General features: G+C 34.1%; 1 protein-coding gene across 1 annotated transcript; it reads left to right on the forward strand.

Moving 5' to 3' along the window:
* Positions 1–2,771: 2,771 nt before the first annotated feature.
* On the forward strand, positions 2,772–26,300 carry LOC111046930 (casein kinase I-like). The gene is made up of 6 exons (XM_039435420.1): positions 2,772–2,982; positions 4,706–4,853; positions 13,725–13,765; positions 20,735–20,849; positions 23,569–23,856; positions 25,809–26,300. Exons 1-6 carry the CDS (start codon positions 2,980–2,982, stop codon positions 25,991–25,993), a joined length of 780 nt encoding a protein of 259 aa, XP_039291354.1. The 5' UTR covers positions 2,772–2,979; the 3' UTR covers positions 25,994–26,300.
* The last annotated feature ends 697 nt before the right edge of the window (positions 26,301–26,997 follow it).

Raw genomic sequence — 26,997 nt, forward strand, 5'->3', positions numbered from 1 at the left:
TGTTATGTGTTTTTATTTCCAACGAATTATAACTTGAACGTCTGACTATCAGCACATGAGACCTAATTGTGATTTTTTTCAGGGTGGGGGTAAGAGTTTGGTAAGTTAGTTCTCAGCAGCCGCCAGCCGGTTCCCTACACTGGCCTTAGCAGATTAGGGACCGGTTACACAAAAGCCGGTTAAATTTTAATGATGATTAATTTCACAAGAACCAATCAGAGAAGGCGTTTTTGAAGAGATGGCTTCTCTGATTGGTTCTCGTGGAATTAATCACGTTTACAATTAACCGGCTTTTGTGCAACCGGCACAAAGAGGGGAAGATGTGTGAGAGAGACATTCCCACACATACATCCCTGCGATGTCAGCCACTCTCACCGTTTGAGGGATTAAGGCTCATGTTATATCTCGTAGCCTCTATAAAAAACTGGAAACTTGACGTACTGAAACCTTGAAGAACTGAAAATAGGGCTATAACCATCCTCGGTAAATTAAGAACCTTCACGCAAAATTTCAAGTTGTTCAGTTCAGTAGTTGATACGTGAAGATGCGTCATTAGTGTGTTTTCTACCCCGTAAATGTATAAGCCAATTTCTTCCTTTATAATATCATAGAATAGTTAGATAGTGAGATGACCACTCAAAGCAATGTATCACAAACTGGAAATTTGACGAATTAAAAACATTACTATTTTCAAGATTGGGATCTGGTAAGAAAAGGTAATGTTTTGATCAATCATCTTGTAAAATTCTATTAGATATTTTTACTTTCCAGCCCTATTACCATAGGTAAGGAAAGTATTGCTTTCCGAAAAAAATTAAGTTACCCCAATTTCCAAATTTATATACGTTACAAGGTCCGTGAGTCCAAAAAAGTGGTTATTGGGTATTGATGTGTGTGTGTGTATATGTGTCTGTGTACACGATATCTCATCTCCCAATTAACGGAATGACTTGAAATTTGGAACTTTAGGTCCTTACACTATAAGGATCCGACACGAACAATTTCGATCAAATGTAATTCAAGATGGCGGCTAAAATGGCGAAAATGTTGTCAAAAACAGGATTTTTCGCGATAAATTGAGAATATATACAGAGTGGGTGAAAAGTCTGAGATGGCTTCTTATCTCATACACAAAGGTAATTTGATTGTGGGTGTGATCGGGGATCCTACTCAAATTGAAAATACTACTTTACTAAGACTTTAAAAATATGGTCCACCATCTTGGATCTGCAATATTGAATGCAACTTATTTTTTTTAAATAGGAAGGTGGTCGTGCGATACATGATATCGATACGAAATTTCAAGAACAAATGAATGGTGAAAACCGCACATCGATATCTCAAACCGTTCAGAAGATTTTCACATTATTAATCAATATCATGCATATCAGAAATAATGAAATACATAAGTGGTATTGATTAATAATGTGGATATCTTCTGAACAGTTTGAGATATCGATGTGTGGCTTTCACCATTCATTTCTTCTTGAAATTTCGCATCGAAATCATGTATAGCATGACAACCTTCCCATTTAAAAAAATAAAGTTGCATTCAATATGGCGGACCAGATTTTTGAAGTCTTAGTAAAGTAGTATTTTAAATTTGAGAGGGATCCCCAATCACACCCACCTTGGAATCACAATCTTTTATGAGATACTAAGCCGTTCTTATATTTTTTCTCTCGCCTTTCTGCTTTGAATAGTATTGATTAATAATGTGAATATCTTCTGAACGGTTTGAGATATATCGATGTGCGGTTTTCACCATTCATTTTTCTTGTAATTTCGTATCGAAATTATGTATCGCATTCAATATGGCGGATCCAAGATGGCGGACCAGATTTTTGAAGTCATAGTAAAGTAGTATTTTCAATTTAGTAGGATCCCCGATAACACCCACCATTAAATTACCTTTCTGTATGAGATATGAAGCCGTTCTCGTATTTTTCACCCACTCTATTATAAATGCAATATTTCAAGTTCAGTAGGTATTTGGGACGTGATGATTGGTCATTCCTGCATTTCCTATCCCGTACATTTATAAGTCAGTTCTTTTCTTTATTATATTATAAATTATGTTCACTGATGAACAAATTTAGATTTACAAAAACAAGGCTAGAGCGCAGTCGGCGTGGGCTTGTAAAGAGGGGACACTTTGTTGCCAACTTTTCCAACAAAAATTTGAAAACAAAAGTTTTGTTGAAAACAAGGATTTTCATAAGTTGACAACACTAAATTGTTGCTGTACTTTTTAAGAAATTGGTAACAAATTGCCGCAATTTGTTGAAAAATTAGTTTGCAAGTTAGATGTGAACACGGCTTTAGGCTATACTTCTACTTTGACTAGATAAAAAATATTCGACTGGATATGATGACGATATGAACTATCAACTTTCCAGTACCACTAGAGGTACTTCATAATATTATATTATTTGAAATAATTATGAGATTTCATATTTGACTACATACTGTGTAAAGCCACGTTTCGCCTACACTACAGTTGTCAACAAAATTTTGTTCACAAATAGCCTAGTTTTCTTCAAATAGTAATAATTATTTTTTGTAAAAAGAACAAGTTGCTGTTTTTTAAAAAAATAGCTACAAATTTCCGAAATATGTTGAAATTTCAATTGAGAACACTGGTGCAAAAAGTGCCTCAATGGTTACAGGTTTCTATACCCTTAAAATACAGTATAGAAAAATTGCTCTTATCAGCTGTTATCTTGCTTATCTATAACTGGCTTGCATACACACTTTTTAGGATTGATGATAAAAATATTCTAATCTATTAGCTCCAATGACAATAGAGTGACCTTGATTAATCCCATGGATTTCTTGGTGTTAACCTTTAAATTTAAGTGAAAACTTGAAAATCTCCATTAAAAAATCGTTATGTAGTAAATAACCTACTGGAAATTAAGATCACCAATATTTGAAAGGTGTATAATTTGGTTAGAGATAAATAAACAACTTGGAATAATGGTGAGTTAATACATCGATTACTGATTCTCTATTTACATTCTGTACTTATTAGTTAATTACTTAATTTTCAATCATGAATTTAAATTATCTGTGAATTTATCAATATATTTTATTATTTGATTTGTTTTGCTTTTCAAAGTAAACATAACTGCAATAACAAAAATATTTAAAGAAAGACATTCCTATTTTTTTAAATACTACGAATAGCTTTGTTTCATATCCGTATTTTTTTACTAATGAAATAGAACTTTAATTTTAAAAAACACTTATGAAGTAAAAATACACTTACTGTACCGTACTAGGCTATATTGGTAGTGACGATCGTTTTGACCTGGTGTGGGTCATAATCATACTGTAGAAACTTAGTCTAGAGAGGCCACCAATAGTAGGTTCAAGTGCATTTTTACTTTATAAATGTGTTTTTAAAATTTAAGTATTATAAATTGTTTTTTAATTTATGTAGAAAAGTGAAAACTCCCTACAAGCAATTAGGGCATCTTTTCGTACAGTTTTGAAAGTACCCACCTACCTGCTTTTATGCACATATTGCTAAAAACAACTTTGTTTATACGCTATACACTGTTCAATTAAAATCAACCCTCTCATATCAACAGATAGATCAAAACTTCAGCTTTATCGCAAATATTTGCGGTGAGTTGAATATAAAAATGTTGATTATTATTTAAGCTGTGAGGAAAACGATTACAACAAACATACGGTACATAAAAAGTCAAACGTATGAATGCAGACATGTACAGACAGACGAACGTTTGCGTGTGTTGCAGAATTTGAACGCCTAAAGAGGAATGTTCCCTCCGTCTGTCTGCATAAATTCGTCTGTTATTGCTGAATGCGTCTGCCTTAAAGTGTGCGCTGTAGCAAACTGTACGCAAATAAACATTATAGGCCTACTGAGTAACTTTAAAGCCACCTTTACACCAGAGTTTCAACTAATACTTCAAAACATTTTGGCATTATGTTGCCAATTTTTCAATAAGCACAGCAACAATTAACTTGTTTTGTACTAAAAAAATTCACCACTTTAATAAAACAAAAAACTATTATCAGTAAACAACATTTTGTTGACTACTTTGGTGTATACGTGGCTTATGAGAGGTAGAGGCATTGAAAAAATCAACAGTTCTGGCTTTGGAATTAATTAGGTACCGGTAGCCTATATCGGTTTATACGGATTTTCAAGATGAATGATGTGGTGTGAATCTACATTTATCTGCCTGTTTATTCGTATCTAGATATTCTATTAGCTTGAAATTGAAATTATGTTGATTAGAACTAAAGTGAGGTCTACCCTTTAATGGCAGTAGAGAAAGATAGGAGAACAGCCAATTTTCTGCCTTGCCACTGCCTTCTATAGCTGATACCGGTATATCTGATGTGATATCAACTGCTCATTCTTGTTCAAAATAATCAATTAAATTTTTTTTTCGGCTAGAAAAAATATTTTTCAATGATCAAATCATGAACTTTCGTTATTTAGATTGGATATTTTGTCAATCAACTATATTTGTACCTACATAGTTGAAAAACTATCTGGAAACATTGCAGAGGTAGAAAAGGATAGCGCTATCTGCTTTGTTGAATGATAGAGACAAGGATAGCTACTCCAATGTTAATCAAATACTGCCATTATAACGTGGACCTCAATATATAGGTAGACCTCCGCTGTAATTCTCCGCTTCAATTTTGATGTTGTTTGGAACAGGATGAATTGGAAAACCGCCGAGAATCAACTGTTTCCGAAGGCAGAAGAACTTTGCTCAATGTTTCAAGCACTAATTTAATGATGGTTGGCCCTAACTTTAAAGTTGGTCGCAAAATTGGCAAAGGAAACTTTGGTGAAGTTCGTATGGGTAATTGACAATACATAAATAAATATAATTGTATTGCCGTTCAACATTACAATAGTTATGGACAACGTCAGAAATTATATTTCACATATACCTATACACATAAAATATATGTTTATGTATGACACAACATTAGTTGTGTATTAAACACTGTACACTACATAAACTAGGAATCACGGTATATACAAGAAGAAATCACGCTATATATAGGACTGGTAGTCTTCTTCTATATACAGTACCGTGCTAGAATTTAATCCCTACTATATTTATTTATTTATTAGGCTAGCACTTTTTTATTACTTTTGAGAATTCACTTTGAATATTTAGTTCATGAAAGATAGGGATGTGTCCTTCCCTATACTGAGGATAACGTTATAATGACATTATTCGATAAACAGTGATATTTATTTATCCATCCTCAATTTATTAGTCAACGGGTTTCCCCAAATATGTCTCCTTTACAATAAAAAGTTTACAAATACAAATGATAAAAAATGAAAGAAATGATACTTATGCAAAAATAAATAATACAGATAACAAAAATTTATTGTAACTAACTCAGGAAATACAAAGATTTTAAATAATCATGGAAAAAATATGAAGAATTCGACAAAGCAGATAACGCTATCCTCCCATACCTCTGCAACGTTGCCATATCGTTTTTTAACGATGCACATAAGCTCTGCCTTGCCACTGCCTTCTATAGAATACCTATAAGCCGATTCCAGCATATCTGATGTAATATTAACTGTTCATTCTTGATGAAATAATCGTTTATTTATATATATATATTTTTTGTGTAGTTGAGAAGTTAATATTGTGGTAATTATTCATATTGAATGAAAACGACTAAGAAATTGTCAAAAAACCACAGATTTATTGATACTTAGAAAGACTCAAGAGTTTATCAGCAAAGCAGAACATTGACATCCCATTTGTAGCCAAAATGCCACCAGGCTTCGATTTGCCTCGTAAAACATGGTCGGCATTGAATAGGGTACGAACTCATCATGGTAGATGTGCCTATCTGATGCATAAGTGGGGGAAGGCTGACTCCCCTTTCTGTGAGTGTGGAGCAGTCCAGACTGTGAGACACATAGTGGAGGAGTGTCCCAGTTCAGCATACACGGGTGCACATGAAGATTTCCTGGTGGCTGAACCAGCATCAATAGCCTACTTAAATACCCTGGAAGCATGCCTCTAATTTCCAGGTCAAAAGTGACTAAGAAATTTTCATTCGTTTTATATATGAATTTTCTATTGTTTTCTTTTTTTTCGAATTTTGTGATCATAAATGTGTTGTGTATACTGCCATACGCTAAATAAATAAAATAAATAAATATATGCTTATGCTTTTTTCAGGCCCAGTTCAGTAATAAAACACACAAACAACAACATATAGACTAACTAATGAATCAAACGTACATATAGGGTTCATAATATTCAACATAAATATGTCTCGTCGGGTTTTCTTCATTTTTGGTAGGTCAAATGCCAAGCTCTCTCACAGTCCCCTCCAGCCAAGACATGGCACGCTCATCCGCCAGGTGAATACCATTGAGTCCCCCTTATTCATAGGAATACAGTGGGCAGTCTTCGACCAAGTGCTGCATCGTCTGCACATCTCCACAGGTGCAGTGGGGCAGTGGTGCAGTGGCTATGCCCCAAGTAGTCTGTGCTTGAGCACACCTCTGCTTGACATAGCACTCTGATTTTTAGCGTCCGAAAGCGCTTCACAAACGAGAGTAGAACCATAAATAGCTTTTTATCATAGAAATCAGACTGCTATGTCTTAATTTAAGTATTCAAAAGTGAATAAAATATAATAGATTATTTCAACATGAATAAACAGTTGATCTTGCATGAAATATACCGGAATCAGCTATCTTCTATATAGTAGGCCGTGGCAAGGCAGAGAAACGCTGTTCTCCTATCTTTATTCAATGGCATTATATACTAGTAGTTCTGTGAACAGTAAACCACACGCAGTATTCTCATCCACAAGTACCTGATTGAAACTATAGACCTTATGGAAATACAGCAATAGACTGGCTTCTCCATACATCTGTGTACCGTAATCACTTGTCAGCTGATGTATGATGAATAACTCTATAGACTGATTTTTACTCTAATATTGCCGTATGAAGGAGACTCCTTTTTCCTTTTATATTATCCTTGAAATGCAAAATTTCCAAAAACCTTGTACATACGTCGACGCGCAATTAAAAAAGGAACATGCCTGTCAAATTTCATGAAAATCTATTATCCTGTTTCGCCATAAATGCGCAACATATTGCCGTGCTACCAATTTTTCCTTAAACGGTTGGATTAGCATTTAACACCTATCACCTAAGGAAAGTTGTCGGCTCCAATAAAATAGATTCTTGATAAACTGTGAATGGATCTATTGCCTATGAATGAGAAATCCAGTTTTCAGAGCAAATTAACTTATAATCTTCAGATGAAAATTTTGGCAAAACACAGAAATATACAAAGAACAATAACTTACAAGCCTAATGATTTCAAGTAACTACGAACTAAAATACTTATCTAGTTTACAGTTGAAACACAGTGGCTATTGGCTTTACTACACTAATAGCGAATTTTGCACAAAAATTTATATAAACTTCAATCTAAAACATTAATAAATTCATTTAAACAGACAATAACTCAGAGCACAAAATTATACAAGCAACAGCCAGCCATGTTTTTCAGAAGAAGATCGAACAGGAAAAAGACACAAGTTGCCAGTCACGAAGACAACGCCTCCCACATTATAGACACGTCACCAAAATATTATAATTTACAAGTTTAGAATTCATATTCTACATCTGTTCTCAATAAAACTTTATTTTGAAAATGTTATTTTAAAATTTTTTATATATATTCTATTTAAATAAACTGTTTATCCAGTAATTTGTTAACCCTGCCTCGGTGACATTATGGAACAATGCAACAAACATTTACGATAATAAATTCTCCATCAAAAAGTTTATCCGTCTATTGATAACTCTGACATTTACTATAAAGTTCCATAGATCTCGAATTGAAGATTCGATTCAAATGTGAGAAGAAAAATGTAATATTACAAATACCCCCCTCTTGACATAAAAAAATTTTACTGTTTGAAAATTTAAAGAAAAAAAATTACATTGACCCTAATGAAAATTGTTGAAATTTAAATTTGAGAACAGTAACAATTTTTTCTAGAAAAACAATACATGTCACCCTAATGAAAATTGTTGAAATTTAAATTTGAGAACAGTAACAATTTTTTCTAGAAAAACATTACATGTCATCCAAAAATATTGAAAATTATTATAAAAATTCATCAATAGCGTTTGTTATATGTTTCCAAACAATATTTCAAAATATAGAATATCAATATTACTTTTGATTTAGCTTTATAATTTAAAGAAAAATATCTCAACAGAAAGTTTAATATGTAAAGAATAGTTTTTTGAAATTGCACATAAATTTAATAGATAGAAAATTTAATTTTTATTGCATAAAAAAATTTAGTATGTTGAATGAAAAATTTATTATTATTATTATTATTTTTTTTTTTTTTTTTTAAGTGAATTGATGAATTGTTACATTTAATTTTCACATAAAAATTACAATAAATCAAAAAATGTTCATTTCTTTCACTATTGACGCGGTTGATTTTATTGATGCACATTTTGGAAAACAGTCCGTTAAGGCACTCAGTATGATTTTCAGTTAAGTGTGACTCCAGTGTGATGACGTTAGTGTTGGGCTGATCTGGATGCAGGTAGTGTTGGGCTGATACTTGTAGTCGACTGATGCATATCAAACTCGATACAGGTGACATCTCAGTTAGCATTGCTTCATGTTTGTAGTAGACGGCTGCATTCCAAACTCGATACAGGTGACATCTCAGTTAGCATTGCTTCATGTTTGTAGTAGACAGCTGCATTCCAAATTCAATACAGAGTCACATAAATTTTGTATCATGTTTGTAATTATACAATGTACATTTCAGGCTTGAAATGACAATGTAATTCGTTTTTTGGAAAAGAGATAGACGCTGCATACAGGATTAATTTAGGTGAGGATTAATTTAGGTAAGGTTTGGTTTTTTGATATTTTCAGCTTTCAAGGTTTAGAGTTCTGCATACAGGAATAATTTAGGAGAGGATTTTTTGAATCAATTCTTTCATGATACTGTGACTGTTCTTCTGAATTCAAAGTTGTGAATGTGAACATGGATGGCAATTACCTCCAGGTAATGCAGTAGTGTTGAAGTTTGAGATACAGAGTCAGCAATAAGCATTGGCATTGCTATTTGTGTATGCTTTGGTGTCGGCTTTGGCATCGGCGTTGATATTGGCATTGGCGCAGGCATTGGCATTAGCATTGGCGCAGATTTTGGCATTGGCGTAGCTATTGGCATTGATTTTTGTTGTTGGCATTGGCGCAGATTTTGGCATCAGCATTGGCGCAGGCATTGACATCAGCACAGGCATCGGCGTAGATTTTGGCGTAGGCATCAGCATTGGCGCAGGCATTGGCGTAGCTATTGGCATTGATTTTTGTTGTTGGCATTGGCGCAGATTTTGGCATTGGCGTAGCTATTGGCATTGGCGCAGGCATTGGCATTGATTGTTGTTGTTGGCATCAGCATTGGCACAGGCATTGGCGTAGCTATTGGCATTGATTTTTGTTGTTGGCATTGGCGCAGATTTTGGCATTGGCGTAGCTATTGGCATTGGCGCAGGCATTGGCATTGATTGTTGTTGTTGGCATCAGCATTGGCGCAGGCATTGGCGTAGCTATTGGCATTGATTTTTGTTGTTGGCATTGGCGCAGATTTTGGCATTGGCGCAGATTTTGGCATTGGCGTAGCTATTGGCATTGGCGCAGGCATTGGCATTGATTTTTGTTGTTGGCATCAGCATTGGTGCAGGCATTGGCGTAGCTATTGGCATTGGTGCAGCATTGGCGCAGATTTTGGCATTGGCGCAGGCATTGACGTAGCTATTGGCATTGGCGCAGGCATTGATATCAGCACAGGCATCGGCGTTGATATTAGCGTAGTTATTGGTTTAGGCTGCAGCGTAGATTTAGGCGTAGATATGTCACACTAGTTTGAAAATCACCCAAATGTTCTTAACACTCTTCATGGCGTTCACTTGTTACTGATTTCGAGATTCACATGATAACTATTTCAATGTTAATGTCTGTGCTGTACCTGTTGTCTTAAAATGCTTATAAACTAAGAAGAAAAACTTGATTAGGCTATCCATACAATCTAATACACATAAAATTAATTTTAAATATATATAAAATTGAAATTTGTTAACATCTTATTATACAGTCAGCAATACATAAATTGTGAAATATGGACATATCAATGATAAATTTAAAAAAAATCATTCATTTATTCACTGTTCAAATATCAACATTTTAATCCATTCTTCAAAATAGAAATATAATTTCATAACACCCTGTATCATTATCAAAATTGTAAAAAACAAACATCATAACAACACAACAAAAATTTAATTTCAATACATATTTCAATAATTTCAGACATTTGGTCTTCTATTCAATCATTTCATAATATATTTGCATTTCATTATTATTTAATATAACATTTCATTTATAGCATGTTCATTTCACATTTATGATTTATCATTCAGGGTTTCAAAATTATTTAGTTTTAATTTTGTTCAAAAATTGTATAAAAAGCAAATTATTTAATATTGTTAATTATCGTTTGTTGGATACTATAGTTTATTTCGACTCTTCAATGTTCTAAACACAAACTACATTTCATGACAAAACTTTACTATCAATCATTAAACAAGAAACCATTCAAAACATCAATAATATTTTGCTTCAAAGGCAAACAATATTCATAATTAATCATCATTTTGCATCTATGGCAATCAACATTATTAATCATTATTTTTGCATCTATGGCAATCAACATAAGTAATCAACACAAAAAATATTATCTCATTACTGCCTCTCTAAGTCATAACCTCTGTTATTCCTTCTTTAGGCAATAATGGGTTTCCATCTCAAAAAACAATCACATACCAGCAAAATTCTAATCAACAAACCCCACTAAAAATTCTACATACACTCCAGCATCCATTTCAAACGATAATCAATCATATCAAAATTTATAGAACAAACAGTTTTAAAATTTAAAAAAAAAATATCAATTACAAAACACTTTAGAAAAATTTTAGCCTTTAACTCATTTCAATTGATAATATAACACAACGTTTTAAATTAAACCAATTATTTTTTAAAATAATTTAAAATTTAAAGACTGTATAATAAGTATAAACATTTCAAGATTATAATACAAAGATGATCAAGATGAATAATGGGTAAATAAGTTCCCTAAAAAATACAAACAAGAGAAAAAGAAAACTGGGTAAATAAATTCCCTAAAACAATACAAAGAAGAGAAAGATTAATTAGAGCCTATCCTACATGTCAGTACTGAACTTTCATGAGGAAGTATATTTAATAAAATATACTACTATGGAATTTTGTAAATTCCAAGTATGACTCTAATTTGTTATAATTGTGAGCTATCACTCCCACAAAAACAACTGGTGAAGGAAAAAATATGTTGACTATTGTGACTGGGTGGATAGTTCCTAGATGTCTGTAAGGCAATGTGATAGCAGACTCTAGTATCGGACCACAAAAACAAAAGTATGCAAAAGGTTTTACAAACATTTGTTGTTGCAGTCATAAGGTTTTTATATCGCAAACAAGTAGGTCAGATAATCGAGTCCAGCCGTATGTGGTTCACGCCCACACCTCTAAAAAAAATCACACCTACTTGTCTACCAAAAATCCAAAGTATTGGACAGCAAAGAAAAAATAAAATGCAAAATGGGTTAAAAGCCCAGAAGAAAACTATAACCTAATTACATATGGCTTATGGCACGATATGCAATGAAAGATGAGAACATGGGACATAATTGCTCTGAAAAACCTAATTACCTAATATGATACCTGAAAAAAATAGACATGATTAAAATATGTAATACATGATGAAAAAATATACCGCAAGCAAACAATTATTTACACAACAATGGATAGATTTTAGAAAAGTTAAGTTTTATCAACAAATTAAAGATTAGGAAAATAAGCTACTATTTTAACTTCCAAAATTATTTCAGAAAAATACAAATTTAAATGACTATGGACAAGATTGGTTAAGATATGCATCATAGAAGAATTTTACTGAATATTACACAAAGACAGGAAAGAATCGAAAATTGAAAAGATTAAGGGCCAAGAAAATAGGCTACAGGAAAGAAAAAAGATACAATTATGGACTCTTACCATACGTAGTATTTACGGTCATTGCTATTCTGAATCCCGGCATGACACAGGATTCCTAATCATTGTGTGTTGGGGAATACCCTTTCATCATGTGATTCACTGTCATCATCTTGTAAGTAAGCAACTTGAAACAACCTTTGAATACTAACACATCGATGGAGACTTTGCGTTTTGTTTTCTTCAAGAACATGATTTTATTGTTCATGGGTTCATTTATTTCAACCAAGCAGTTTTGCCTACAAAAGTTCGTCATGTTCACTTGAGAATGCATTGCATACACCTTTTCAATTTTCAGTTGAAAGTTGAACTCATCAACTTGACTCAAAGCAAGATTCATTTTGTTTACATTTTTCCTAACCTCTACAGAAACCTGTCTCATGTAATCATTCATTTTATTTACTGTTTTCCTAACTTTCGATGTAGTAATCTGATCCATAGAAACATTCGATTTGTTTACTGTTTTCCTAACCTTCAATGTAGCAATAGTACTTTCTTGATAGTTGACTTTCAATGAAGACAACTCCCTACCTACTTCTTTACTCAATTCTACTATCTCATTAGGGTTGATTTTTTCAACAACAGTAACTAGGCCTACATTGTCAGAAACTTGAATGAGCTGATCTTGTATCTTAACACTACTATTATCATGCTTCAATTTGTTTTCATCTTCATGATTATCTCTCAATGTTTCAGCAAATTCTTGCTTCATATCATCAAACCTAGCATTAAACTTAGCATTTTGCTCATCAAACCTAGCATTTTGCTCTTGTTTAAAATTATCAAACAGTTGTGTTAAGGCAGCTATTAACTCATCATGTTTATTAATAATTTTTATCACTCATCGATATTAATATTGGTCAGAAAAAGAGCTACTGTACCTATCTGCGACTTTAGGTTTCTATATCCATATTTTAGATGAATCTCCTTGGTACTGTATAGATGTAGAATATTGCTGGCCGGGTTGGTCTAGTGGAAAGGAGCGTTACAAACTTCGGTCTGCTAGTTCTACCTGTTTCGTAGGTTCGAATCCTGCCGAAGGCATGGACGTTTGATCATCGCATCAATTCACAAACGCACTTTCCATTACCCACGCACAAGAAAAAATCGCATTAAATAAAAAAGAAACCTATAGGAACGCAGAACGCTCTCTGTCTCATTCACTTCATTTTTTATTCTTTATATTGATTCAAACAATAAGTAGTCTACATCATTGAAATGATAGGGAGAGAAAAAATAAGGTAACCTTGTGCTATTCCTCTCCCAAATTTAGATAAGGTTACACATAGTCCGAAATAGGTTAAGTCTTGTGGTTGTTTACTTCACAAAATTTTCAGTTCTTAATTATTTTCACAAAGTAGATTTTTATTTTCACTGTCTCTATATATTGAAATGTATGTCTCTATATAATTATTATTCACTTTCTCCATTTACTATAATTTTTTCGTTCAATCGGTTATAGTTGTAATATACCACCTACAAAGATTTTTTTGATCTTGTAGAATTTATTCAATAATTCTTGTTACTTTCTGGCAGGTAAAAACATCTACAACAACGAAATAGTTGCTATAAAACTTGTAAGTATGATTTCAGTCATAAAATTAATTTGTTTAATACCTTGAAATTAATAATAAATGAGCATATATTTCTAGTATAGATCATAGATCCATATTCATAGAATAGATCATAGATCATTATAGATATTTTATTCTATCGTTTAAGTTACGATCGAATAGCTCTGTACCTACATCGATTCTATTTTTCCATATTGAAGAGGAAGAATATATTTTGAAATAGTTCTGGTTATCTATGAATATTATAGATAGATGGAAGGAATAGAGTGAGAGAGAGAAAGAGAGAAGGAGGGAGAGGAGCGAAAAAGAGGAAGGAACGAGAGAGAGAGAAAAAAGAAAGAGGTTGATTGAGCGAGAGAGAGATACAGAGAGATAGAGAAAGAGGGATTAAGAGATTTTGAGAGGAATAGAGTGAGAGAGAGAGAGAGAAGGAGGGAGAGGAGCGAAAAAGAGGAAGGAACGAGAGAGAGAAAAAAAAAGAAAGAGGTTGATTGAGTGAGAGAGAGATACAGTGAGATAGAGAAAGAGGGATTGAGAGATTTTGAGAGGAATAGAGTGAGAGAGAGAGAGAAGGAGGGAGAGGAGCGAAAAAGAGGAAGGAACGAGAGAGAGAGAAAAAAAGAAAGAGGTTGATTGAGTGAGAGAGAGATACAGTGAGATAGAGAAAGAGGGATTGAGAGATTTTGAGAGAGAGAGAGAGTGAGAGAGAGTGTGAGAGAGAGAACGAAGATTTTCAAGCCTGTGTGTGAAAAAGAGTCTGTTCTTTATGAGGAAAATACACTTTTGGTAGCGTGAGATATGGATCATTTTTTTGAATAAGTAGGCTTAATATTATTATACAGAGTGAGTCACATGTATGGGAACCCTTCAATAATCGATTACTCTACCTTTTGACATATACAACTGGTTTTCAACCCCTCATAAAGGGGGTGACTTAAGGGTTGTAACTCGAATATTTTAAATGTATAAACACCTATTGTATGGTAGGTACATAATTTTGAAGAGCTTTTCAAAACAAGAAGAAACATCAATAAAAATGTTCTATGATATTTGTATCCAAAATGGCAGCTGATTGAAGTTTCACCAATCATTTCTTAAAAAAACTAAAACTTCAATTCATTCTGGATACAAGAATCATATAACATTTTTATTGATGCCATCTTTCTTGTTTTAAAAATTATTCACCACACGATGGGTGCTTACATTTAAAATATTATAGTTACAACCCTCATTCCATTAAAAATTAAAACATCAATGAGCCTCCATTTTGGATGCAAGTATCATAGAACATTTTTATTGATGTTTCTTCTTGTTTTGAAAAGCCCTTCAATAATATGTACCACACAATGGGTGTTTACATTTAAAATGAGGGGTTTGAAATTCAGTTGTAGTCAAACGGTAGAGTTTACGACCAATAACTTATCCTAAAAGTAACAGTATTTTATCTACAACAGTCTCCAACTTATTGACGGGTTCCCATGCATAAATGACTCACTCTGTATATACTTAGTACAGTATAGAAAGAATATAATTAAAACATGAAATTAATAATATGTGTATTTAAATACTAGTTTGTTACTAAAGTTTAGTTATTATAGGTCCACATTATAATGACAGTTCAGAAAGAAAGGATAACAGCGTTGCCGATTCTCTTCCTTGCCACTTCCTTCTAAAGAGGATAGCTGAGACCGGTATCTCTGATGAAACTGTTCATTATTTTTAAAAATAGTAAATTATATTTTATTCGGCCAGAAAATATATTTTTCAATGATTCAATAATGAATTCCATAAATGAGATTGAATATTTTGTTAATTAATTATTTCCACATTGTTGAAAAACGATCATTATATGGAAAAACGTAAATTATATTTTATTCGGCCAGAAAATATATTTTTCAATGATTCAATAATGAATTCCATAAATGAGATTGAATATTTTGTTAATTAATTATTTCCACATTGTTGAAAAACGATCTGGAAATGCTACAGAGGTAGAAAAGGATAACGCTACCTGCTTTTCGAATGATTGACAAGGATAGCAAGGGCAATAGTCTATAAATCAAATGCGGCCATTATAACGTGGACCTCATTATATTAGGGTACTTTTTGTGTTTTTGTGTTTTGCTTATTTGCATTTCCACAGGAACCATTTAAGACCAAGAATCATCAACTCCAATTGGAGCAGAAATTTTACAGAATGATTGCATCCAATGGTGAGTAGGCATAAAGTTCATTATAGTAGGCATAAGTGGAATAGAATAGAATAATAATAGAAAAAAAAACGTTTATTGAATAAATAAGCTATCTTAAGCGAACCCTAAAGAGGCTGCTTGACAAGGTATCATATACAAAAATAAATAAATTAAAAAAAAATATATATATATTTACCAGAATGTGGTATCTCAGCATGGAGTCCCAATTTATTACGGGCCATATAGATCCTTATATTCCAGGGACAGCGCGTAGCCCTTTCAATTGGGTGGGCTAGAGACATGGTAGCAAACTTCAAAGGACTAGAAATAATATCCATAAAAGGAGTAATAACTATAATAAGGGATACCTTATGTTTGACCGGAATTTTGAATTATGTAATATTGTGGAGAATTAAATTCTGAACATTCAAAAAAAAAAATCAGTATGAGGAGGATTTGTTTTTTAAACAGCAACTTCTCGCAAACGTTTTTCATCTTTATTCACACATTAACGTATTGGCAAGGCAGGAGTTCATTAGTTCAGCGCGGGAGCGTTGTGACAAGAAGCATCTATCACCCAGCATGGTGAATCCAGTTATTTTGCAAACGGATTTATTCAAGCTGGAGAAACATTATAAATTGCAAGGATATCGTCTAGCTGTGTCGTTAGAGGAGCTGCAGCGCTACTATGAACTTCCCCTTACTACATGTATCTTCAGGGATGAGGCAGTTGTGTTGAGCTTGAAGGTGCCATTAATAAGCGCAGACGGGCAGTATCAGCTGTTTCATCATATCCTGGCGCCGAATACTTCAGGAACCAATCGTGTCAGCTGCCGACGAAGGACTTCGTGCTGGCTAAGCGGGTGCGAGACGGACGGATGCAACTTATCTCCGGTCGTCATTTGTCTACCTGTCAGCCGCAGGAGGACTTCCTCTGCTACTTACCAAGGAGCCTGAGGGATGGTCACATTTCATCACGGTGTATGGAGCACGTTTTGTCGTCGCCGGATCTTCGGGAGCTACACCAATTTTGCCGGTTGGACTGTAGTCCGGCAGGAGAGGCGATGGCTGTTGTGGAATATTCACCTACGGAGTACATCATTTCCAATATTCAACAAGGATCTCGTATATCATGCGAGGATGGATCGTCTCACGCACTAGAACCTCATCATCCCGGAGCGACTTATCTGGATCTTCCATGTAGCTGCTCTGTGGAGGAGAAGAATCACGTGGTGGTACGTGCTACGTTTCCTTATGATTTAAACCTCTAGTATTCCTCAAATTCAACATTATTTGCCTTTACATTTGGTAAAGCTCAATTCCCTCAATTTTAATGTTTTCAAACCACACGGAGGGCCATCTTTCAATAACATTAGTGAAATTTTAAAGGATGATATTCATTTAATGATTCCTGAAATCATTGTTCATGATCGTATCTCTTCAAATATTTTCGAAAAAGTTGAATTACCAAATAGTTGGGATAATATAGTTAATTCTACTAGCTTTGTTTTTTATATTGTTTTCGGCTGGTTAATGTTACTGTTACTGCTCTTTGTTATGTGTTTATTTAACTATAAAATTGTATATTTTCAATCTCGTAACGTTTAACACGGCTAAGCCAAGTATCGTTATTAGGGATACTTGATTATTGAGCTTCTAACATTCGAGTTTTTAAAGAGTCTTTTGTTTTCAAAACGTAGTTTCCTCATTGAATTGTCTTATTGTATTTTATATAAATTATTCTCTTCTTAATAATAGGTACTTACCTAAGTTGTCATATCCATATTTTGTCATTTGACAATATCATTTATTTTTCTATTTTTGGAGCTGCACAACGCAGGTGCATGATTATAGGTTGAGAAGTAGATCTTGTAATGATTGTTTACCATAGTAACTATGTCACGACAAAATGTTTGTCGTAGTTTTGTGTTGTAATTAATTTGTTGTTGTGCCTACACAGAATGTTCCATGTCAATCAGTAAATGTTTTGTTAATCTAATTATTGTTGCTGAAAAATTTTGCTGTCAGCATTTTTCGAGTCAATATATGATTTTATAATTTAGTATAGATTAGATTGTGATAGCATAAAGTTGATCTGTGGTTGCGGTTTACACTATTGTTTGTAGAGCATGGATTTCCTTATGTCTTTTTTTGTTTTATTCGGAACCCGGGTTTAAGACTGAGTGTCCAGTCTGCCGGTGGGCGGCTGATATGTCATACATGACATCAAAACCTATTCTATTTTTGAAATATTATTTTGTGAATTGGAAATCTGGTCGCGGATTTCATTATTAAATGTAGATAATTGATAAAGCGAGAAGATATCCAATGTACAAAGATGAAACGTGTGTTTTATCACGTTTCGTGAAGGCAATATTATGATTTTAGCTCCATGCTATACAAACAAGATTGAGTCGACTTTTGGTCTGTGAATCAAGGCTGCATGGTTTTTCACGTAAATAGATTTCGAATTTTTTTTCGAGGCCCGTATTCTTTAAACCGTTTGTGAAGTCATTGCTTACCTGAAGGATTCTGTCTTGAGATTTCAATTATAGGCTGTCACAGTTCGGGCAGTTTAAACCTGCATAGTTGAGTTTTCAGGATTTGAATCTTGTAGGGAAATCTTTTGTTTTATTCAACAAATCCCGAATCCACGACCCAGAGTAAGAGTTTCAGGTTAGTTTTATTTATATTTTACCATTTTCCTGGTGTTTATCCGGGAACTATCATTTCCCAGTCGAAAAGACTGGGTGGCGCCCAAAAGGAGCCATATATATTGGCAGATTATTTATTGAATTTAATTAATTAATCCTTATTTGATTATTTTTCAAATTTTGAGTTTCTTTACTTAAAGAGCAAGTTGACAGAAAGTTCATCTGTAAAAATTTCAGGTGCACTGTACCATCTATGCAAAGTTTGATTTTAGATTTTCAATTATCAGGCTTGAGATGCAATTTGAACAAAAAATTTCAATTGAAAAAGATTGAGCATGGAAATTTCTACATTTTCACCTAGAATTGAAAATAAGTTCGAAATTAGAGAAAATAAGATTATTCAATTGCAAACTGTTGGCAACTGTTGATTCTATTAAATCATTCACTATGGAGAGATAGCAGACTTCGTGTGTCTCCAGCGTTATTGTCCTGTCACCAGCTGGCTCAGATCCTAGAAAACTGGACTTGAGATGCGCGGGAGCACTAGCGTCAGTTGATCAATTTTCATAACGGCAAGGAAAGTTGTGTGAGTGCACCACACCAGATTTTTTCTCATACACTTTCAATATTATTTTTTTATCCTGAAAAAAGACGAAGGAGTGAGTTGTCCAACGAACTTGACCTGTAAAAAGGTTCGAAGAATACGTGTTCAAAATTTGAAGCTGATTGATTAACTCTCTCTAAAGTTATTGTAGAACATACAAACAGACGGACAACGACTCTGCATTCAGTAAATCAAAAATGAGAACTCGCTAAAGCTCGTCCAACGAGAGTGAGATGATTAAAAAGATGTTTTTTGTGAAGAATTTGAAACTTGCCATTCAAGTATCATTGATTACAGTGATTTTGTTTGAAAATTACACCTCGAGAATGAGAATGAAAAACATAAATTGAAATTGAACACACAACACAACGGTAAAATTACACCTTTCAGATGGCTTTCTCCTTCACGAATACATTATTGAATAATTACTATTCATACCACTTGAATACTTGAATATTCTGAAGAGGGGATCCCGTCTCTCGGAGGAGACGATAAGCCGTCGGTCCCGACTACCTAAAAAGTAGTCGTCATCTCTCATCATCATTCCTCTCACTCATTACTCAAGCACAAGCCTAAGAGCTTATATGAACATCACCCTTAGTATTATTATTATTATACAGAAAATAACTATTCATTATTGAATATGAATTACTGGTTTGAAGATTCCTCATTGATCACGGCTGCATCTCAAGTGTGAGTGATATTGTAGATTTCGTACCAAATTCGTTTTGAATAAAAATACTATGGTGTGGTCCACGTTATAATGGCAGTATTCGATCAACATTGGTGTTGCTAATCTTGTCTAGCATTCGCCAAGTAGACAGCTCTACCACGAAAAAGCAAACACACTAGAAAACAAATAAGTTAGTCTTCTTTTTTTGTGGCTCTACCCTTTTCTAGATCTCCAACGTTGCCAGATTGGTTTCTGACCTTAAATGAGAAAATTTATAATTCAATCATTGAAAAATATGTTCTTGATAAATGACATATAATTGATTATTTTGAACAAGAATGAACAGTACATCAGATATACCGGTATCAGCTTTCCTCTATAGAAGGCATTGGCAAGGCAGAGAATCGGCATCGCTGCTCTCCTTTCTTTTTCCACTGTGTACGTGGACTTCACTTTGGAGTTTTACAACACCTGTTGATTTTCATTTAAATTTAATATTTTAAGTTGGTTCTTGGTAATGACGATTTACTCCTGCAAAAATAAATGTTATTCGTAAGGAAAATGAATTTTCTCATGATTGAATAATAATGATAGATAATTAAATAATTAATAGTTCATCATTGGGTGAGACATTGTTACTATTCATTATTATCATTATTATTATTATTAATAGTTCATCAATCAAAAAAAAAAAAAAAAAAAATCATAACATATGATTGAATAAAATTTAATCTCATCTTCATAAATGAGATTAAATATTCTCGTAATAATTTAGGTATGATAGAAATTGATTGAAGAATGGTTGGACGTTTTAGCAATATTGATGTACCCATATTTTTTGTTTTGCAGCTCACAAGATTCGAGCACATTCATAGTAAAAGAATTGTGTACAGAGATGTGAAACCTGAAAATTTTGTGATTGGACCGCCATCTTCAAGAAAGGAGAAAACAGTGTTTGTCGTAGGTTAGTAGGGTAAGTTTCAGTATTCGGAAATAATCTAGATACATTTTCATAATAATTACTATTTGACTGTCCTAGCATTAGGCTCAATTTACTCGTAAACTGACGGGAAAATATAACTGAACAAAATGTGTTTAGAATTGTGTTCTACATCAAAAGGGGTTATTATTCATTTTTATGTTTTCAACTCGAAAAAAATTGAATATCTCCCAAAGCGTGCGGTTGACGGGAAAATGTTACTGAACCAAAAGTGCTTAGAATTCAATTCTACATCATAACCAGTGATAAACATTGCTTGATCCTTCCTCCCTACGCCGCGGGGGTGTAAGTTGTGCCAACTGGTGCTTTGTAGGTGACAAGTTGTCGGGGTGACACCTTGACGCCAGCGTGCAAGGTGTCATGTAGACGTGAGCCATCCCCGTCTACTTGTCTCCTTTCTAAGGAGGTGTCAACTAGTCGAGGGGACACCCTGACGCGAGGGTGCGAGTTGTCAAGTTGTCGTTTACGGTCATGACTAGTTGGCACCTTTGGTCCAGTAGGTGTCAAGTAGTCGGGGTGACAACTTGACGGCAATGGTATATTTTTACGAGGGTACAAGTAGTCGTCTATGGTCAAAATGACCAGGTGTCAAGTAATCGGGGTGACAACTAGATGGCGACCCAACCTTTCAAACTCTTCAAGATTCCACTCGGTCAAGTTTTCAGTTTGTCAAGTTCCAAAACAGACCCTTGCGTAGCACTGGTTACCTGCTAGTTATTAATAAGCACTAGCTCGCCCGGCGAACTTCTTACCGCCAAAAAGTCAATGTATCTCATGTCACACTTGACTTTATTTGGTGAATCATTAAATTTATCTGACAATCAATATTTTCATTTTTATCTTAATACGGACTTCCTATGTGCTTAGTCATGCAGCATTTATTATTCCGAAAACATATTCTTCTCTATCAGTTGGAAGCAATATCTATTAGTAAAGTGTTGAATTAAAAAAATATAGGTTAAATCAGTGTTTCAAAGATGAATTCAATGTGTTCATAGTATTGTTGATTGTCAATAGATTGTCCAGGAATAATATGCGATGTACGATGAATCACAAAGAATTCCATATTCTTTCCATCTTCCATTTTAGGATAAATATAAGCTAAACTAAATTGAAAAAAATAGATTATTCTGTCATTCTTCAGTAATTAATGATGCACTATGACAGTACAAATCTCTTTCATTAGGTGGATAATTTTTCCCAACATTTTCCTGTTTCTCAATTATATGGGACTGATAATAGATTATTTGTATAGTTCTTCTCAGGAACCATTATTTACAGTTGGTACCAATCAACTACACTTCAACTCCAAACTACTGATTTAATACCCAGTACATAATTTATCACAGGGTGACCTGTTTATTACAGCTGGTAACTTTAGATGCTAAATCATATTATCACAACATGAACATCTTTCCGTTCTTCCATTGCCGCTCGGCCGACAATTTCGAAAACATATGTCTGTGAAATGAATTAATATTTAATTATTATTAGCCCCCCTATTAAAGTTTCTGGTCAGAAACTATCCCCAATATTCACACAACATATTCCCAAAGTTTCATGCCGTTATGTCAAGTAGATTTTAAGTCTATAGGGAACAAACAAACAAAGTAACACACAAACAGACATTCATTTATATATAGGGATGAACAGTTAATATTGCATCCGATATACCAGAATCATCTATCTTCCATAGAAGATAGTTGCAAGGCAAAGAATTGGCAACGCTGTTGTATCTTTTTCACTGACATTATTTTGTTCTTCCAGGCCTCATAACTCTCCAACAATTCATCGTGAAAAATAAATGCTCATCTTAGTATTAAATTCTCTTTGATATGATGTTTTATTTCTCTATTCCAAGTTTCCCTTACATTGTTATAGCAACTTTAGAGTAGGGTGCTGACTTTCTAACATGGACCCAACTAAAGACTCTTTTTCTTTTTCTTCTTCTTTTTCTTCTTCCTCTTCTTCTCCTCCTCCTCATCCTCCTAATCCTTATCCAATCCTCCTCCTTCTTTCACTCCTCCTGTCGTCTTCTTTTTGTTTTCTTTTCTTCTTCATCACCACCTGTATTCCTCTTCTCCTTCAATTTCTCTTCCTCCCGTCTCCTTCTTCTTTACTACCTCTTCCTATTCCTCCTCGTCCTTTCTTATTCTCCTCGTCGTCCTCATCCTCATCCTCATCCTCCTCCTCCTGCTCCTCCTTCTCCTTCTCTTTCTTCTCCTCCTCCTTCCCTCACTCCTGTCTTATTCTCATTCTTCACCTGTTTTCTTCTTTTTCTTCCACTTATTCTTCATCTTCTTCTTCTCCTCCTCCTTCTTCTCCTCCTTTTTCTTTTTCTTCTTCTCCTGTCTTCTTCTTCTTTTTCTTCTTCTCCTCCTCATTCTTCTTCTTAAACTCTCAAAAAACTATGTATTATGCTACTTCTTCATCATCTTCTTCTCCACCTCCTCATCCTTCTTCTTCTCCTCCTTCCTGTTCCCCTACCTTCTTCTTCTTCCTCTTCCATCTTCTGCTCCTCCTCCTTCTTCTCCTTCTCCTCCTCTTACTTCTTCTACTCCTTCTTCTCCTCTTACTTGTTGTTGTTGTTGTTCTTCTTCTTCTTCTTTTTCTTCTATTTCTTCTTCTTCTCTTGTTTTCTTCTTCTTCTTCTTCAGTTGTGTGAACTATTGTCTGTTGGCAGATTTCGGACTGGCCAAAGAGTTTATGGACGAGAACGACGAGCACATCCCCTACCGGGAGCACAAGTCGCTGACGGGCACCGCACGCTATATGAGCGTCAACACTCACATGGGTCGCGAGCAGAGTCGCAGGGACGACCTCGAGTCGCTCGGTCACATGTTCGTGTACTTTCTGCGCGGGTCTCTGCCGTGGCAGGGCATCAAGGTGGATAATGTCAAGGAGCGCTATCGGCATATCAAAGAGATCAAACGCACGACGCCCATTGACGTATTGTGTGACGGATTTCCAGGTATTATACAGAGTGAGTCATATGTATGGGAACCCTTTGGAGACTGTTGTACATAATAGTACTGTAAGTTTCAGGATAGGTTAATGGTCGAATACTCTACCTTTTGACATACAACTGAATTTCAGCCCTCATAAGGGGGTGACTTGGGGTTTTAACTCGAATATTTTGAATGTAAACACCCATTGTGTTGAACATCTTTTTGAAGGCCTTTTAAAAACAAGAAAGATGGCATCAATGAAAATGTTCTATGATACTTGTATCCGAAATGGTGGATTTAGATAATACTGCCGCCATTTTGGATAATAGAAACATAGAACATTTTCATTGATGTCATCTTTCTTGTTTTTAGAAGGCCTTTAAAATGATGTGGTACCACACAATGGGTACCGTATTCACATTTGAAATATTTCAGTTACAAACCCTCATTTCTTTAAAAACTAAAACTTCCATCAGCCATCATTTTAGATACAAGAATCATAGAGCATTTTTATTGATGCCATCTTTCTTGTATTGAAAAGGCCTTCAAAATGATTCATCTATCACATGATGGGTGTTTACATTACTTTAAAATATTCGAGTTACAACCGCTCATTTCATTAAAAATTAAACCATCAATCACCCCTTATGAGGGGTTGAAATTCAGTTGTACGTCAGAAGGTAGACTATTCGTCCAATAACTTATCCTGAAAGTTACAGTATCTTATTTACAACAGTCTCCAACTTATTGAAGGGTTCCCATACATATTTCAATTTCAATTCAATTCAATTTATTAAAAACTCACAAAACAAGACAAAACAAATGTCTGACTCTATTCTCTGTACAAAATAACTTTTGACTTGAGATGGACATGCGCAGCAGAGAAGACATAGAGCGGTAGGGATGGTAGGGAACGGCGGCGATGTTGCCGTTTTGAACCGGCCAGCGTTCTCTACTTTCTAGTGAATATTCAATCGCTCATGTTAAACTTACAAAGTTTCCTCTCTTCAAGCACTGACTTGACTGAGGCTAATCGACAAATAGGCAACTGCGCTTCTTCCTATTGCTCTATTCATCACTGTAATTGGCTGATCTCCCTCCATTTCTCTGCGCCGCATATTCCTCCAAGTTAAAAGTAATTTTGTATGGAGTATAGACTGTGACTATTATTGCTTCGCTTGAGTATTTATCACATAATATCATAAATAGAGTCCTGAAAATGCATTATATAGCCTAATCATTTAATTTAAAAATATTTTTTCTTGAGGAATAAATATAATTAATCATTTTTAAACAAGAATGAACTGTTAATATTATATGAGATAATACTGGTATCAGCTATCATCTATTGAGAGCAGTGGCACGGCAGAGAATCGGCAACACTGTTCTCCTATCTTTCTCCACTGCCATTATAATGCGGACCTTACTATAGTCTTGTTCACACCTCTACAGTGCCGTACTAATTATTCTAGTTTTTTCTTAAAGTGAGGTCCAAGTTATTATGGCAGTGTTTGATTAGCAATGGTATTGCTATCCTTGTCTATCATTCAACAATGCGGATAGTGCTATCTCTTTCTCCCTTTGCTCTGTTGCCAGAACGTCTTTCAACAATGTAGAATTAATAATTGATTAACAAAATATTTCATCTTACTTATTAAAAATCATTATGAATTTATTGAAAAATATAATTTCTTGCTTAATAAGATATATTTGATTATTTTAAACGAGAATGAACCGTTAATATTACATTAATAAACCTGTATCAGCTACCGTTTATAGAAGGCGGCATTGAAAAGATAGGGGATCGGCAACGTTGCTCTCCTATCATTCTCCACTGCCGTTATAACATGGACCTCACTAATTTTTTTAATAGGCCCAATTGAGTATTTTTTCTAATATCACTAGTTCTGTTTGCACCGTTCTAATTTCCTTTCTCTTTCATAGTACTAATTGAGATTTTTTGAAAAACTTACAGAGGAAATGGCTAACTTTTTGAGGTACGCTCGAAAACTGGACTTTTTTGACAAGCCTGACTACGATTGGCTCCGGAGACAATTCAAAGATCTGTTCGAACGACGGGGTTACAGCGATGATGGCATCTTCGACTGGACCGGACGCATTCATAATAATTCTTTCTCCAATCCTCGTGCCTCCTCTTAAAAATTTTATCTTTCATATTAGGAAAAAGAACGAATAATAATTTTTCAATACAAACTATTTTCTTTTTTTTACTTTTTGTGTAGTTGAGAAGTTGATATTTTGGTACTTATTCATATTAAATAAGAAAACTAAGAAATTGTCGAAAACCCACATTGAAAGTTAGAAAGACCGGTTTCGGTTGTTACACTATATTGTCAATCTCTGATATTTTTTTTATCTATTGCTATAGTAAGATCCACATATTTGATTGACATTGGTGTTGCTATCCTTGTCTATCATTTGACAAAACAGATAGCGTTATCCTATTCCAACTCCACAACGATGCCAGATCGTTTATTTTACGATTTAGAATGCTATTAATCAGCGGATTATTTTATTTGATGTCAATAATAAACATTTATTATATCATCATTGAGAAATATATTCTCTCGACGAATGTAATTGATAATATTTTATAAAAAAGAATGAACAGTTGAAATCATATCAGATATATCGGTATCACCTTTCCTCTGTAACAGCCGTAGATCATAGATTCAACATTGAATTTGCTACAAAAATTGTCCAGTAAAATTTTGTTATATCGACCTCAGTTTTAGATATTCTGAAATAGACCCACTTACCGTCATTAAAACGTCAATAACTGGAAAGCTATCAGTCAAAATCTGATCCTAAGGATATGATTGGAGAGAGGAAGAAATTTCCCAAAAGATTCATATCATTTGTTCCTTTGTTTCAACGATTTTGAACTTTTTATGTGTGCTCAAAGTTGAAAAAGTACATTTTATTTATTTGTCGAGTTCAAAGCCAAATTTCAAACCGGTTTTCTCAATTTTTTTTTCAAGGTAACAATAAATTTCTATCATGAGAAAACTTCATTTCAAAAGCTTTCGAATGAGTATGAAGGAGTATCTAGGGAGATTTGAACAGTAGGTAATGACAACTGCAAATATCTATGGTATTTGGCTGTTACACCTTTCGTTAGACATTCTGTATACCGTCAAACC

Source organism: Nilaparvata lugens, chromosome 9, assembly GCF_014356525.2.
Source record: "Nilaparvata lugens isolate BPH chromosome 9, ASM1435652v1, whole genome shotgun sequence".
Taxonomy (NCBI): domain Eukaryota; kingdom Metazoa; phylum Arthropoda; class Insecta; order Hemiptera; family Delphacidae; genus Nilaparvata; species Nilaparvata lugens.

What these genes read in the sequence shown, in the direction of transcription:
- LOC111046930 (XM_039435420.1), top strand. An exon ending in AAATAGTTGCTATAAAACTT is followed by an intron (nt 13,766 to 20,734) that starts GTAAGTATGATT and finishes TTTGTTTTGCAG; the next exon opens with CTCACAAGATTCGAGCACAT. An exon ending in ATTGTGTGACGGATTTCCAG is followed by an intron (nt 23,857 to 25,808) that starts GTATTATACAGA and finishes AAAAACTTACAG; the next exon opens with AGGAAATGGCTAACTTTTTG.